Below are 17198 nucleotides of genomic sequence, written 5' to 3' on the forward strand. Positions count from 1 at the left end.
TGTTTCCCTCACTTTGCCCCCTCCCCACCACTCTCATGCTGGCTGATGAATTACTTGGCAGAGACCCTGCCCTCTGTACTTGTTCTCAGCTGAATAGAAAGGGAAACAGTCCTCATATTTTATCTGGAAATGCTTATTTATGCAATGCCTATTTAGAGTCTAGCTGTCCTATTACTTACATTTATCTCTTCAATATTTCTTGCTTTTGCTTTGACTGAGAATCGCAGTTTCCAACTTTTATTTTCCTGGAAAAGACATATTTTGTGGTGAGAGATGTTGATAGTTTTTTATACATAAAAATAATGAAAGCTTTTGGGCTCAGACTCACAGAAAAACTGGCCTGGCTCTCAGTGTAAATGACATACTCTTAAATTGTAACTATAGGTACAATAAACGTTTCTCTCTGTGCGGAATTGTTGCTGCTGTGGGTTAAAATATTACTAGATAAAAGAGCATATATTTCTCATGCAGTTGCTAAAATATTAAGTTTTCTGCTTTTGTATTGAATTGAAGAATTGAAACATACAGGCTTTTTATTGCATCTGGCTGTGAGGTTATATATAACAGCAAAAAGTAAAATTTTAAATGTTGTCTTTGGGACACATTAAAATGGGTTGCTTGCACCACATCTGCAACTTGCCACTGTGAGGAGCCACTTGCTCAGCCTTTGTCAACCTGGTTCCCCCTAGAAGATTTGGGCTTCATCTCTCACCATCCCTATCCATTGATCATGCTGGCTGGGGCTGATGGGAGTTGTAGTCCGAAAAAATTACCCAGAGGGCACCAGGTTGTTAACCACTGACTTACTAAGCTACATAAGGCATGAAATGCATATTTGCATCCAACATAACAGGGGTTTTTAAGAAATGCAAATGCACCAGTGGGGAATTTAACCCTTTCCTCCTCTCCTGCTTTCCTGAAAAAATAGTTCTACTTCTGCATTTTATGTTGTGCCCCTCTTAGGGATTGATTTCCCCCCGCTTTGGATTCCACAGCAAGCAACTGCTGCCCTGGCCACAACATTTGCTGCTTCGCAGAAGAGAATTTAAAACTCGCAGCTCTTCCTCTCCACTGGAAAAGAACATGGGGAGCTCTGTTCAGCGTATTTTCAGTTAACTAAAGCCATAGAACGGGACCTTACATCCATACCAAAAACTTCGAAAGCCAGACAAAAAACCCCAAACTGCTTCCTGATACTTTGACACCCCAGAAGTCTCTACTCACTTTGCTCCAGTTGAGCATTGTTTTGAAGACTGACTTAGCTTCTCCTTGTTAAGAATACCAGCAGCACCTTAAGTGGTTTTCAGATGATTACTAAATCGCATGCAAGAGAATGGACACCCATAGCGAAAGCTCAGTCCCCAAACTGGCCTTCTCCAACCTGGTGCCCTTCCATCAGCACCAGCTAGGTGGTGGTTAGAGATAAGAGTTGAAGTTCGAACAGCTGGAGGGCGCAAAGTTGGAGAAGGCTTCTTTAAATCTTTGGACTCACAGCTGTCCATGGAGGCGCAGGTTAATTCTGTGTCCAGGGCAGGTGTCTACCAGCTCCATCTGGTATGCAGGCTGAGACCCTACATGCCCACAGACTGTCTTGCCAGAGTGGTGCATGCTTTAGTTATCTCCCGCTTGGACTACTGCAATGCGCTCTATGTGGGGCTACCTTTGAAGGTGACTTGGAAACTGCAATTAATCCAGAATGCGGTGACTGGGATTGGCCACTGAGACCATATAACACCTGTCCTGAAAGATATTCATTGGCTCCCAGTATGTTTCTGAGCACAATTCAAAGTGTTGGTGCTGACTTTTAAAGCCCTAAACGGCTTCGGTCCCGTATACCTGAAGGAGCATCTCCACCCCCATCGTTCTGCCCGGACACTGAGGTCCAGCGCCGAGGGCCTTCTGGCGGTTCCCTCACTGCGAGAAGTGAGGTTACAGGGAACCAGACAGAGGGCCTTCTCAGTAGTGGCGCCTGCCCTGTGGAATGCCCTCCCAGAAGATGTCAAGTTAATAAGCAACTATTTTACTTTTAAAAGACAACTGAAGGTGGCCCTGTTTAGGGAACTTTTTAATGTTTGATGCTGTACCGCCTCTCCCCATATGATCTGACCTGGACTCTGTGATCATCATCTGAGAACTTTCTTCATGTGGCTCCTCCACAAGAGGCCCAGAGGGTAGCAACACGAGACTGGGCCTTTTCTGTGATGGCTCCCTGTTTCTCGAATGCTCTCCCCAGGAAGGCTTGCCTGGCACCTTTGTTACATACCTTTAGGTACCATACTTTCCTCTATAACCATACTTTCCTCTATAATGTATTTGTGGGAGGGGAGTTATTGATTTGATTTTGGTTGGTTTTTTTTGTTATGTATTTGGCTGTGTTTGGCCCTGGCTGTGTTATAGTTAGCTGCTAGTGTTCGCTAGTACCATGAGCGTGTGAGGTTAAAAAAAATCAAAAATCAAACTTCTGGTAGCCTATCAAATGTATTATGCTGTGAAGCTGAGACATGTTTGTTTTCGTTTCAAAAAGCTGTTAACAGAATTGTAAAATCCTGCTGTTGGAAGAGACTCAAAAGACATTAAATACCTCCCTTAAAGTGAGATCCTCCAATTGCAGAATTGGAGTCTAGACTAAGGCCCAGGGACATCAAGCAAAGATGTTCCAAGGCGATAAGTACTCTTGGAATTGAGTTTTAACTCCTCATCAATAGTCTTAAAAGTTGCCAACTACAAATGAGTCCTAAGACAGGCGGGTCTCCTAATATAGAAAGGGGTGGCTGTAAAATTAGGCAAGGTGTGAAGAAAGCAGATAGAGAGAAGCTTTACTCCCTCATCCAAAAGTGACTGGCTGGAGCCTCAAGGAAAACAATACAATCCATACTTAATTCATGGAATTCACTGCTGCAAGATGTGACAATGGCCACTAGCTGAAGATGGCTTCAGATAAATTGATAACAGGATGTTGATCAATGACTACTGATCACAGTGGTTATATGCAGCTTCTAGGTTGGGGCAATAGCAGTTGAGGGCTGTTGACTCCATGTCCTTTTTGTGGTGTTTATGCACTTCTAAAATGAATGCCTTGCAGTGCTGCAAATGTGTGCTCAATCCCAGTCCCTGGTCGTGCTTGAGAATAGTTTTCTCCAAGCTGGTGACCCCCAGGGCACTGTTGGCTGGGGCTGATAGGAGTTTTGCTCCAAAACATCTGTAGGGCACCAGGTTGGCCTTAATCCCAATCTTACTCTGGTGTTAGAAGTGATTTTCCAGCTGTTTTAATGTAGCTTGAAAATCTTACTCTGTGACCCACCTTGTAGGCCTGTTTTGGCCAAAGAAAGACAGATGAAATAAATACATTCAACTTCCAAAACACTCGGCTTCAAAGGCGCGGCTTCCAATTGGCTGCAGGAACTTCCTGCAGCCAATTGGAAGCCACGAAAGCCCTGCTGGACGTTCGGGTTCCGAAAGAACGTTTACAAACCGCAACACTCACTTCCGGGTTTGTGGCGTTCAGGAGCCAAAACGTTCGACTGCTAAGGCGTTCGTCAACCAAGTTACAACTGTAATCACCTTGCATATTTTTATCCTGGTATAAGGTTCTGTCTTTTTAAAGAAATGTGGTATGCCCCTTATTGCTGTTTTAGCATAGAGCAAGGAATGCTTTTTAAAACTCTCTGTTCCAAAGAGCTTACTTTCTAGACATAAACAAACTCCCTGGTTAGTGGGCATGGCTGGGTTTCCCCCTTCTCTTTGGGTAATTCTTCCCTTTAATTCTTCTTTATTTTCAGATCTTTGCTTTGTGTGAGTCTACAGGCTACTCTTAAGCTACACTCATGTTAGGCGCATCACTTTAGCTGGTCCATAATATTTAACTGGGAAAATAATTTATTCCTGCTCTGAAATAAGGTGATCATTTAAGGAGAGAGTCCTGTTTGATGATATATTTTTATAATGCCATTAGTATATTGTCAGCTTTATATTTTATCCCTTTCCTAAAATGGGATTTGCCTTTTTCAGGGCTGGCATATCCTGGATCAATGTTTCATTGAGCTATTCACTATGCCCCCAAGATTTACTTGTTTGTTTATTTAAAAGCATTTATATACCACTTAATATTTCAAAAACTAACTTATCCAGTTCCTGGCCAGTCACTACTATCTCAGACTGCCCAAAGTTAGGATTTTTTGACTCAATGTGCTGAGTTTACATTGGGTTGTATTTGACATATTCATGCCACCTTGGACATATATTTTTGGAGCTCTTCACAATCTCTTCCTCTTATCTCACGTTCAGGGGTTTTTGATGAGGGACATTTATCAAAAGCTTTTTGAAACCCCAAGATCCCAATGGGTCCACAATCCAGAGCATGACACAATCCAGTGTCTGACCGAAGCCTCCTTTATTGAGCTTCTGCGAGAGAGAGAAAAGTTCATACCATCTAATGCCCAGAGGAAAGAGAAAGCATTTCTAGATCACAGTGGTCCGTAACTACGTAAAAAATTCCAAATTCTCTGGAAAGAAAGATGCTTAATTCCTTTGGGAGATGGATACTTACAGAATATCTGTATTCCATTTGTGCAGAGATTTGCTTCTGTAGAAGTTCTTTAGAACTCAGAAGCACTTGATTGAACAAAAAAGAATAAGCCCTTTAAAATAAGTCCTTTAAAATCTTTCTATCTCTGCTCGGGAATCAGTTAAGAGATCCATCCCCACAATTGTTCTTGGGACAATTGTTCTTGTTAATATTAGGAAATTTTTGATTTTTGATCTCCAGTCTGAGTTTAGAAATGCTCTCTTCCCTTTAGAATATTAATCCTTAAACATATTAATGTATTTGGTACTTTTCTAGAAGAAAAGTCCTGGCTGGAGCAGATGTAGCTCTCTTTCTACCCCTGCTTATAATTTTTTAACAGCTAATTTACAGGTCTGGCAGAATTAGTGCAGCAAATTAGCTCCTCCTACCTCACCTATAAAGGGACGTGGGTGGCGCTGTGGCTTAAACCACAGAGCCTAGGACTTGCAGATCAGAAGGTCGGCGGTTCGAATCCCTGCGACGGGGTGAGCTCCCGTTGCCCAGTCCCTGCTCCTGCCAACCTAGCAGTTCAAAAGCACATCAAAGTGCAAGTAGATAAATAGGTACTGCTCCGGTGGGAAGGTAAACGGTGTTTCCGTGCGCTGCTCTGGTTCGCCAGAAGTGGCTTAGTCATGCTGGCCACATGACCCGGAAGCTGTACGCCAGCTCCCTCGGCCAGTAAAACGAGATGAGCGCCGCAACCCCAGAGTCGGTCACGACTGGACCTAATGGTCAGGGGTCCCTTTACCTTTACCTTTTACCTCACCTATAATCTTTTGATTATCCACTCTGGCTTCTTTAATCCAAATAGAATAAAGAAAGGTAAAGGTACCCCTGCCCGTACGGGCCAGTCGTGTCCGACTCTGGGGTTGTGCGCCCATCTCGCTTAAGAGGCTGGGGGCCAGCGCTGTCCGAAGACACTTCCAGGTCACGTGGCCAGCGTGACAAGCTGCATCTGGCGAGCCAGCGCAGCACACGGAAACGCCGTTTACCTTCCCACTAGTAAGCGGTCCCTATTTATCTACTTGCACCCGGGGGTGCTTTCGAACTGCTAGGTTGGCAGGCGCTGGGATCGAGCAACGGGAGCGCACCCCGCCGCGGGGATTCGAACTGCCGACTTGACAATCGGCAAGTCCTAGGAGCTGAGGTTTTACCCACAGCGCCACCCGCGTCCCACATAGAATGGGTATTCCCAAATAGAATACAGGAATACAAAAATCGAGAAGCAGGATCAGAGTCTTCTATAAGAACAGAAAGCATATGACAGGAAGAGAGATCCAGCAGGCTTTGGAAAACACAGCTTACTCTTGGGTTCATATATACCAAGTCTTACATTTTATCTCCCAAACAAACATCACAACCCAGGCAACCCAGTCTTTAACTCCCCTGGAAAATATAATTTATTCTGCTGATCCATTGGGCAAGGGTATCATTTCTTTAATTTACAGCTCATTAACCAATTTTTCTTGCAAACCTTTAAATGCTCTCAAACTCCACTGGGAGAGAGATTTGAATGATACTCTAAACGAGCCTTCCTGGAACAGAATCTGGCAGAAATTCCCTTTTCAATTTTATTCAGCTAAACTTAGGGGAAACGCACAAGAGCTAACTCATAGATTGTATTTGCATCCTGTACTACTCAATAAAATCAATTGCACTCTCCCAACAACTGGCTGGAGAAACTGTTAAAATGTAGCTTCCTTTTTCCACATGTGTTGGACTTGTCAAAAGCTTGGTGTATTTTGGGATAACTTTTTTTGTGAAATGAGTATGAAAACTAAACAACAGGTACATCTCGACCTCAGCGTTGCTTTACTAACTATATTTGAAGGAGATTATGAAGAATTGAAGACAGAAGTGCCTGGCTTGCTCTGGTCCATGGGGTCATGAAGAGTCAGACACGACTAAACGACTAAACAACAACAACATGAAGAATTATCATTTAAAAAGCTAATTTTACTGTTAATAACAGCTGCTTGCTTGATGTTGCCAGTAACTCAAGAACCCTAAATGTTATCTGAAATGTGGCTGAATCAAATCTGGGACGTGGCACTGTTGGACAAACTGACTGGTAAACTAGGTGAACAAGGAATAAACAAATCAAGAGATGCTTTCCAAAACACATGGTTTGTCTTTATTTCATGTGTTTGTTCAAAAGAGCATGGCTATCGACCACCAGTGACTCGCAGCAAGCTGTGGACCAAGCATATTGGGCCATGAGTCAACAGTGTGATGCAGCAGCAAACAAAGCAATGCTATTCTAGGCTGCATCAACAAAAGTATAGTGTCCAGATTGAGGGAAGTTATAGTACCGCTCTATTCTGCCTTGGTCAGACCACACCTGGAATACTGTGTCCAGTTCTGGGCACCAGAAGGATGTCGACAAGCTGGAACTTGTGCAGTGAAGGGCAACCAAGATGATCCAGGGTCTGGAAACCAAGCCGTATGAGGAACGGTTGAAGGAGATGGGCATGTTTAGCCTGGAAAAGAGGAGACTGAGAAGAGATATGATAACCATCGTCAAATATCTTAAGGGCTGTCACATGGAAGATGGAGCAAGCTTGTTTTCTCCTGCTTTGGAGGGCAGGACTCAAGACAACAATGGCTTTAAGTTACAAGAAAGGTGATTCCAACTAAACACCAGGAAGAACTTTCTGACAGGAGAATGGGCTCCCTGGGGAGGTGGTGGACTCTCCTTCCTTGGAAGTTTTTAGCAGATGTTGGACAGCCAATCTGTCATGGATTCTTTAGTTGGTATTCCTGCATCGCAGGGGGTTGTACTAGATCAGGCTTCCTCACCCTCGGCCCTCCAGATGTTTTTGGCCTACAACTCCCATGATCCCTAGCCAGCAGGACCAGTGGTCAGGGATGATGGGAATTGTAGTCTCAAAACATCTGGAGGGCCGAGGTTGAAGAAGCCTGGACTAGATGACCCTTGGGTCCCTTCCAGCTCTTATGATTCTAGTAGGATGACTTTCAAACTATAGTTTTTCTATGTAATATGAATCTGTTCTTCCATGCGGGGTGTGGGGAAAGTTTATTGAATGTTGTTCTGTATAATACCAGTAAAATATAAATACACCGGGTTTTTTTAAAGTGCAGGGTGTGGCATTGCCAAATTGCAAAATGCAGCCAAGTATATATATATAACCCTCTGGAAGGCTTACAAGCCAAGGGCATGAGGACAACAGCAATCCTGTGTATCTGGAGTTCAGAGGTCCATTGCCCCCTGAAGATGAATGTTTCATGTAGCATCTTTGGTTGACAGGAATGGCTTCCCTGAGTGAAGCTGGTTTGCATAGGTATACAGAGCTTCGGCTGGGTGGATCCAAAGGGAGGTTATGGCGGGAGTGACTTTTCTGTGGTTCTCCATTCCATTCCCAGATAGCTCAGTTGGTTAGAGCACAGTGCTGATAACACCAAGGTTGCAGGTTCGAACCCTGTATGGGACAGCTGCACATTCCTGCATTGTAGGGGGTTGGACTAGATGATCCTCAGGGTCCCTTCCAACTCTACGATTCTATTATTCCCCCTCCCCTAATTTTTCCATGAGGGAGCACTCAGCAGTCTGTGGCCACTGAGCATGCTCAGTCCTAATAATGTTGGGTTTGGGTTTGCCCACCAACCTTAGGGCTTCCTCCCTTTCTTAAGTTCATCATTGTACTTCTGCAAATGCTGGCGTTCCCCAAGCCTCCTGACTCCTCCCTCTTTCCTGCAGACATTGTCAATTTCGACTCCTTAAGGGTTTGCCCCTTGGAGAATGAGTTTGCTGTTAGTTATATATGATTATAAATCACACTGTTACTTTTGTTCAGGCAGGGCCTTCAGGCTCTTACATCACTTGTGCCAGAATTCTGCACCTGAAGCATGATCCTTGTTTTTTTATTTTAGATTATTTTAAATGCGTTACTCGAGAAGGTGTTTTCAAAAGCATCGTGCAGTCTGGGACCACTCTAGTTAAAATTTAAAAACAAAACAGAATGGGAGGTGAAAACCCAAGGGCGCTCAGATGATCTTTTACATATGGCCTGTTGGCACTTCAAAATTGCAGTCCATTGAATTATTTTCCTAGGGCTGAAAAAGGGTTTGTCTGTGTGTCTCCCTTTCAGTAATTTGGGTTTCGCCCTGAGAAATTGTAGTGTGCATTTTAAACATTTGAAGGCAAGGCGGCCGGTGGAGGGGAGGCCTTTTAATCATCCTGACAACATCTTGTTGGTCTTGGCTTAAGCCTGAGCCCAGTTTCAGTGAACAAGCAAGCAAATAGTTGTGGACCTGCCATAAGCTGCGCCGTCAAGAGCTTGCTAAGCTCTTTTGAGTGCCACTGAAGTACCTTTTTAAAAGAGCCTTGTCTACTGAATCAGGAAGTAATTTATCCCTTCTCAGCTTTGAGTTCAGCGGCAAGTAAATTAGCGATACTCTGTTGACTTACAGAAACCAGACCAGTATGTGCCAGGAGAAGACCAAGATGGCGGTCCCTTTTAGATACAGTGCAATCGCATCATATGCTGAGGTTATACATGCCCAGGATAATATGCATATGTGGAAATCACACAACATTTCCTTATTTTCTAGCCTGCTATTGGATGGCAAGTCGGGAAGACTTTCTGTAGTGTCTCTACTGCCTTTCCCCACTCCTCCATGTGTGAGTGGTTGAGTGACTGGAGGAAGAAGAGAGATGGAGGTGGAAGGGAGACAGGTAGAGACAGATGCAGGCAGAAGAAAAAGGCTGAAATTCATTCGGAATGGCACTGAAGCCAAACATGTATAGTTTAATTCCTGCAAGTTAAATGTGTGTGTGATGTGACTTGACTGTACCAGTGGTGAGAGGAAAAGGGCTAGAAAGCCACAGCCCAAGGAAGTCTTCTTAATTTTCCTTGGATTTCACAGTTTTCCAGTGCGTTAATCTCTGGATTGGCCATGTCCCTTGAGTAGTGTCCTAGCATTGTGATTATTCCCTTACACATCCATATTTTTTTTAATAATGTGCATGTGTGCATATTGGGAGTATCATTAATAAACTGGATAGCAGCAGTCAAAGGGATAGGATAGAAAGCAGCAGAGGCCATTGTGGTTTGAGGAGAGGAAAAAGAGAAATCGGCTTGAGAGAGTCTGATCTGGGCTGAAAGCCCATCTGTTGAGGGGGGAAATGTCTGCATGTAGGTGGCAAGTTCCTCCCACGTTGCCTGCAAAAAGAAAAAAGAAAAAGTGTTGGAGGAGAAGCCAAGGCTTGGAACTTCCAGTGTAACACAGATCATTGCTGATTAATCTCTAGGTACGATATTGCAACTCACTGGATGAAGAAGAGAAGAGAGAACTCAAACTCTTCAGCAATCAGAGGAAAAGGGAGAACCTGGGCAGAGGCAATGTCCGACCCTTTCCAGTCACCATGACTGGCGCCATTTGTGAGCAGGTAGGTCTATCTTCACAACATGTTTTCGGCCAGATGAACCTTGGATTCACAGAGCAGTTTCCCCACTTTGTGGCATTATGTTACTGTGGCACACATACAGCACAGTCTTGCAAATTGTGTTTCTTGCAGAGGGTTATTGGGTTGTTTTTGCTTTGATTATGTATTTTGTGTTTTTATATTGTGATTTTATCTTGTGAACCTCCCTGGGACCTGCAGGTATAGGGCAGTATACATATTTAACAACTGATAATGCTTTTAGTCGCAATGTTTAGCTTTGGGTTATGAGAGGTCATAAAAAGAGACGCTGGCAAGTCAGGAAGCAAATTTGTTCTTTGCTTTGACCTTACAGAGGAAGTTTAGTATGAATTCTTATTAATTAAACTATTCTCAGGGTTAGAGAATTTACTTGTGTGGATTGCTGGGGGGTGAGGGTTCCCCCCACATAATCCCCAGGGGAAATTGCATCTAGGCCTTGCATTGCTAGACCATAAAACCATAAGCAAAACAAACTTGCTCACAGCCAGAATTGAGGAAACCTAGAAAAGCATGTCTTCCCTCATGTCTGAAATATTTTGGACAAAACCTCCACCTGGTTCTCCCTTGCAGACATGAAGAAGACTGGGGGGGAAATGACAGTATGTCATTATTTTGCATGTTGAAATTTCTAAAAGATTATTTAAAAGTCAAAACACAACACACTCCCACTGTTTCTCCCCATATTTTTTTCAATATGGGAAGCCCTCCCAACATGTTGATCACACGAAAGGGAACCCAGATGAAAGACAGAACAGTCAGAAAGAGAAAGAGAATCTGGTGCTCTGGCTGTTGTTTGCTTGCTCCAAGCCCCATCCATATATGGACGGTGTTTGGAGTGTACAAGCAGCAACCACTGCGTTGTGATTGGGAGCTGTAATGGTGCTCATGCTCGTGTGTAGAGCGCATCATTTCATTTTCATTTGCACCCCAGTTTGACAAAGGACCTGGGTTGTGAATAACCAGAGGAGCGACATGCATGATGCATCATTTTGTAGAACCTCGTATTCTCTCCAGTGCTGCCATGAGACCTGGCTGCCCTGAGCTGTTTCCCCCTCGAGTGCCATAAGAACAGGTTCCTCCTTAATGTCTCCGCAGTGTGGAGGCCAAATCAATGGAGGAGACATAGCCGTCTTTGCATCGAGGGCAGGTCATGGAGTTTGCTGGCACCCGCCATGCTTTATATGCAGCGTCTGCAACGAGCTGCTGGTAGATCTCATCTATTTCTATCAAGATGGGAAGATTTATTGTGGCCGGCACCACGCGGAATGCCTCAAGCCTCGGTGTGCGGCGTGTGATGAGGTAAGGCCAGCCAAACATCTCTCCTCCCGTTAATCATGATGAATGGTTGCAAGTTTCCAAAGTCCTCTTTGCCAGCCTATCTTTGCATCTACAGCTTGCAGCTCTGTCAAATATCTCCAGACTGGTTCACATGTTAGTCTCTGTAGCGGCTTCTCTTTGCAACGGCCAGCACAAGCCTGCGTGGATGCAGATGTCCATACCTAGCCCAATGCCCCTGCCAAGCCCAGAACTGCTGGCCATTCACCCACAGTTTATCCTTTTGCAGGGTGGGGAGGAAATCTGCACTTGCCTTCATCGAAACAGATTTGCACTGTGTACAACAGTGTACATGATAAATTGTGCGTGCTTTCTCCTCCACCCCTTTAATGCCCAGTCTGCAGCTGAGAGGTGGGAGTGAGGGAAGCTGCAGCCTCTTTCAATAGGCCAAGGACAGGATCGTAGTGAATTCAAACTGTCAAACTTCATGGCAGCTTTAGGGTTTTGAACACGGCTTGTTGATTTCGAACCACAGTACAGTATTAATCACGCACTGCTGCACCTCATTAGTTTGCCGAAATCCAAAGATTCTCCAGCTCCCTGGTAGTCGAGGTATCGGAGCCCAAACCACAGTCAAGATTTTGTGAAATCTAGCTTGTTTGCCCTTGTTGCATGTACAGAAGAAATATCAATATAAATGTAAGAGAATAATTAAAAAAACCTAACCCAGTGCTTCCCACTTCCTGGCCCCCATTTACTGAAAATGGAATGGGGGTCATCTTAGGCTATTCCACACAAACCCCTGTACCATGTACGTCCCATTTTCTCAACAACCATTTTGATTTATTTTGATTTATTTGCTGCAGTGGAAAATTAGGATTAAAAAAAAGGCGTAGACGTAAGAGTCTTGAAGCAGCGAAGCTGTTAAAAAGCAAGCTCGAATCACAGGACAAGTTAATATTTATTTACTTGTCGATCAGTCTCCTCATGCGTTGAGCGTCTAGGCAAATGGCCTCTGTGACAGGTCGCAAGAAAAATGAGCGAAGCTTTGCTTTCTAGGCCCTAACACGTTTGCTTGATTTCCCACTACAGATTATCTTTGCTGACGAGTGCACGGAGGCTGAGGGAAGGCACTGGCACATGAAGCACTTTTGCTGTTTTGAATGTGAAACAGTGCTGGGCGGGCAGCGGTACATCATGAAGGAAGGACGGCCATATTGCTGCAACTGTTTCGAATCCTTATACGCGGAGTATTGCGATACCTGCGCCCAGCACATTGGTAAGGGAGCCATTTCAAAATCTCCATCCCTAGCTGCCAAATTTGGAGGTGGGGGGATCGGGAGTGGGAATGATCCGGGCAACCTTTGATGTGGGTTTGTAGACATTATTTATTCCGTTTTTGTTTTTTAAGGCACGAACACGATATGGCGTGTCGATACACCCGTTGCGTTATTGTTTTAAGGTGAAGCGCGCCCCTAGGCGAGCAGTTGAAATGGCTTTGTTTTGGAAGTACATGACAGGCCCTGGCATCTGTTTCTGTCAGCCGTCCAACAAACCACTTGGCAGGTGTAGGCGTCTAGCTTTGGGCCCGGAGTCTACAAGGCAGTGTTACTGCTGGCGGGGAAGAAAAGGAAAATCTTTAGCGCCAATGCCAGCTCCGGATGGGGCTCCTGATTTCATCAGTTAAAAGAAATAGTCCTCAGCCCTGGAAAAAAAAGAGAGGGAAGATCAAGGAATATCTATCTGTAACTAATGTTCTTCTTTTGAAGCTTATATATCCTGGAATTTAAGAGAGGACAAGTCTTAACAAGAGGATAGTATCTGAACTGGCACATTACCTATTCTTAATATCCTGTTTGTTCCATACAATTCCTTGAATCAGTTTTTCAGTGCATTATCACAGATTTTAACAAGAATGTATCTCAGATGCTTATTTGGATTTTAATCCAAATTAAAATTATCCTTGACTTGCTCATCTGAGAACTCAAGGAAAGTACTGAACCAATATTCTGTAAAGGACAGTATTGTTGTTATTATTGTTGTTATTATTGTTGTTGTTGTTGTTGTTGTTGTTGTTATTACTACTACTACTACTACTACTACTACTACTACTACTACAGTGGTACCTTCTCCAGGGAGGATGTTCCATAAATGGGGCATCTCCACTGAAATTACCCTCTCCCCAGTTGCTACCTGCCTCACTTTTGTTTGTAGAAGAGCTTATGAAGAAGAACTTCGTTTTCAGGCAACCTCATATGAGGTCAACAAGTGCCAGCTCTTTGCAAAGACTACCAAGGCAGTTTTAGGAGCAAATGGGATATTTTCACATCAAAATTCTGTTACTCTAACCATTACCCTGCACTTGCTCTCCTACCAAGAGAGCTCAGTGAGCGCCGCATTCCCTTGTTTTGAGATGTTAGGGCACGCTATGCTACATTGCATCATACTTTAAAGAAAAAATCTACATTTTACTTAGTTGCAGAAGGGGCTTCTTTTAGTCAGATGTACTGACTCCGTGACTACGGAGATGCATGAATATGATCAGTAACGTTCTGTTCTCGAAAGACGTTCTTAGTTCCAAAAGCTACTTTGCTGTATGTAGGTAGGTGTTACTAAGGTAACAGCTTGTCACCTCCCCCAGTGTATCCTTTGATGAACTCGGCTGCAAAATAAAGGTATGTATAGGGATCCAAATTATCAAATAGATGCAGTTTTGATATGAAAAGCTGGCATGCTGTAGGCATGCTGCAGGCAATCTGCAGCAGCTGTTGGGGGGTTTTAAAGATACTCAACTTAATTTTTTAAGATAGTCAAATTATTGCACAAGGAACTTGCCACTTCTTTTTCTTGTAGTGGGACGATTGCTCATATCAAAAAAATGGAAAGGACATCTACATATCATACAATGGAAACAGGAAGTGTGGTCAATTGCTTTATCTGAGAAACTAAGCAAAGGAGAACATGCCCTGAATGATGCAACTGATAGGGATGATTTTGCTCAAATATGGCTTTACATCCCTTTACATAGTATTCAAACAACCCCCTTGATGTCTGGCACCTACCATTATGCATATAGATTTATGGGGAAATCTACTGTATTAGTCTTCTGTTCTGGGAAAGGGGCAGGAGGAGGAAAAGCAATTGTTTCGGTAATGTTATGTTTATATCTTAATATTAATATTAATAAGGGGGAAAGCAATTATGTAGGGGTACACTCAAATGTATTGTGGAGCCTTCCCCTCCAAATGTTTCTGGATTATAGCTCCCATTTTCACTGCCTTTTGGGCACATTGGCTGGGAACGAGGGGACATCAAAAGAGCACATGTTGACCTCCCCTGGTGTAGAACTTCCATCTCTTAGCCTCAGTGAGCTTCTCATGAGCATTGGCCCCCATAGAAGGGACAACCCAGTGGAACTGATCCCTGTATCTTCTGCCTTTTGTGTGATAACCAGCCCCCTTAAAAAAATTCAGCAGACAGCCTTGCACATTGTTAGGAAGAGTGAAAATGGACCTAGCGCTCTCCATCCCACCTATCAGATTTGACAGACATTTCGCTGGTGGGTTGTAAATTAAAGATGATAATCTTTCCGTAAAGGCTGTGGGGAGGACTGTGGCGAATTACTCACTTAGAATGTGAGCCCCATTCTTCCCAGGAAATTCAAACCTCAGTAAACTGCATTTCACTTAAGTAGATTTGCAAGCTCGGGTGCAGGAATGTTCTGTTTCCGTTTTCCAAGTGTGAGTAATTTTCTTCGTAAGGTGTATGTTATTACTTATGCACTTAAGAATCTCAGTTCTTTGCTTGTCTTGATTCAGCTTTTTAAATATGTTGCTACCTGCCCTCAGCCTTTGGGATGATGCAGATGAGAAACTGAATTAAAATGGATCACACAGTCAGCGCCATAATAATTGCCAGTGGATTGCATTTTAACATAGCCCACGAGCTGGATGCAGCCCTCAGCCAATTTAATCTGGTCTCCAGCAGCCCCACCAAATTTAAATCCAGTTGTGGCAGCAAGTGTGAAAATTTGATGTTTAAGAGTTGTAGGATCATAAACACCCACACATATTGGTTGTATGCCCTTTGGATCAAGGGGTTTGGGCTGCTTTGCTCCTTCCAGGAGCTGATCTAAGTCATGGTTTGTCTCTGCATGTTGCTGAGACCTAGGTTCATGGGTTAGCTCTCTCAGATAACTCATAAACCATACGGCAGAGGTTGCTTACAGCTCATGATTAGTCTGAAGAGAGCCAACCATTAGTCTGGGAGCAAAGCTGCCATGACTTCCTCTCCTGCAGCCTCTCTTGTGTGTTCACTCTCTAAGCCAGCCTTTCTCAACCTGTGGGTCCCCAGATGTTGTTGAACTACAACTCCCATCACCCCTAGCTAGCAAGGCCACATGGGAGTTGTAGTCCAACAACATCTGGGGACCCACAGGTTGAGAACTGCTGCTCTAAGCCATGGTTTGGCATAGAGTGATGCACAAACCAGGCCTCTGAAAACAAAAGCACATTTTTAAAACAGTAACAACTGGGCACACCCTGAATTCTAGCCTCTGAACCACCTACACAATATTACACATGGCTGAAGACCCTTTTTCACGGGTGGTACGCAGTATTATTTTACTCCACGATAGAATGTCCTGCACTGGCTTCTGAAGTAGTGTGTAAGCAAAGCAAGGAGTCTTGCGGGACCTTAAAGACTGATAAATTTATTATGGCACGCAATTCATGAACTCGAATCCCTTAAGCTGACCATAAGTTTCTTTCTTTTAAGAAATAATGTGTACTACTATAATCTAATATGGTTTCACACTGCTTCAACTCAAGACTTGCTCAGCAACATTTAGTGTTCTGATCAGCACAGTAGTTATACAGTGGATAGCGAGGAAGCGAAGCACAGGTATTATTTAGTAAGGCAAGCAAGAAAGCCTTGGTGTAGCCGCAACCTGGGCCTGATCATGTGATTTAAAGGCCAAAAGGGTGCTATATTATAAAAGCATAATTGCCCCATAATATATTGTCTTACTTATCCGTTGAAAATGTTACCAGCTGCTGCCTGTGAAACTGTATGATGCGCTGAGAGTTCTTGAGTGTGCAGTAAAGTCAAGATGCATCTGTTTCCCACTCAGGGATTTGACTTCTAGAGGATTAGAAGAAGGGACGGAAAATCGAGAAGAGCAGCTGTGGTGCTTTGTGTGTGTGCACACTTAAAAAAACCAAAATCTCACGCAAAGGCAAAAATAGGGAGCAAGAGACAAATACCTGAAAACCATTCCTGGAAAAAAGGAATAGTTGAAACATGTATTCGCCATGCACTTATATGATGCCACGACATTGTGTGAAAAGGGTGTGTGTGTCCATAACTTCAGTGTGTGCTACTCTACTGTAGTGAATGAATTGCTTCCCCAATGGGAATGGCTCAGAAGGGGTTGTGTGCTTAGCCTTGGTATAGATCACTGCTTGCTCTCCATTGTCTACATCTTTCTGATCCATTTCTTTTCCGGAAGTTTGAGACATGCCACTTTGCCTTTTAAAAAGCAACAACAAACCTACCCCATGGATTAGAATAAAGAGAACCAGAAATAGACGGTTTGAAGCCAGCTTCTTATTTCTGAACACAGAGTAAAAACTCGCCACGGTGCTAATTCATCTGTGCTAAATATGGCGGTGGTGATCTGTGCTAATTCCATTGGCAGCTGGTCTGACCTGTGACGGGTAAGCTTTGGGACCCTTTGCTGGGAACAGTGTTTCTCATTGTTAAGACCACAATGCATTTAATTCTTCTGGTAATCCCCAGGGGGAGTTAAGCGTATGAGCAAGGCACACTGTGTCCTCCGCACACTCCGCCCCGCTGTTTCATGATGGAAGGTTGGTGACAAAGGAAGGCAAACTGGGCAACTTGGGGTCATTC

General features: G+C 43.8%; 1 protein-coding gene across 4 annotated transcripts in view; it reads left to right on the top strand.

The window, feature by feature from the left end:
• The window catches only part of PRICKLE2 (prickle planar cell polarity protein 2), a 259828-nt gene that overhangs the window by 205668 nt on the left and 36962 nt on the right, over nucleotides 1–17198 (top strand). For all 4 annotated transcript variants that reach the window (XM_053378303.1, XM_053378306.1, XM_053378304.1 and 1 more), the window contains 3 exons: nucleotides 9837–9974; nucleotides 11106–11309; nucleotides 12378–12564. In XM_053378303.1, coding sequence (XP_053234278.1) covers nucleotides 9837–9974; nucleotides 11106–11309; nucleotides 12378–12564 — 529 coding nt within the window. The remainder of the gene's footprint in view (nucleotides 1–9836; nucleotides 9975–11105; nucleotides 11310–12377; nucleotides 12565–17198) is intronic.

The sequence above is a fragment of the Podarcis raffonei genome, chromosome 2, assembly GCF_027172205.1.
Source record: "Podarcis raffonei isolate rPodRaf1 chromosome 2, rPodRaf1.pri, whole genome shotgun sequence".
Taxonomy (NCBI): domain Eukaryota; kingdom Metazoa; phylum Chordata; class Lepidosauria; order Squamata; family Lacertidae; genus Podarcis; species Podarcis raffonei.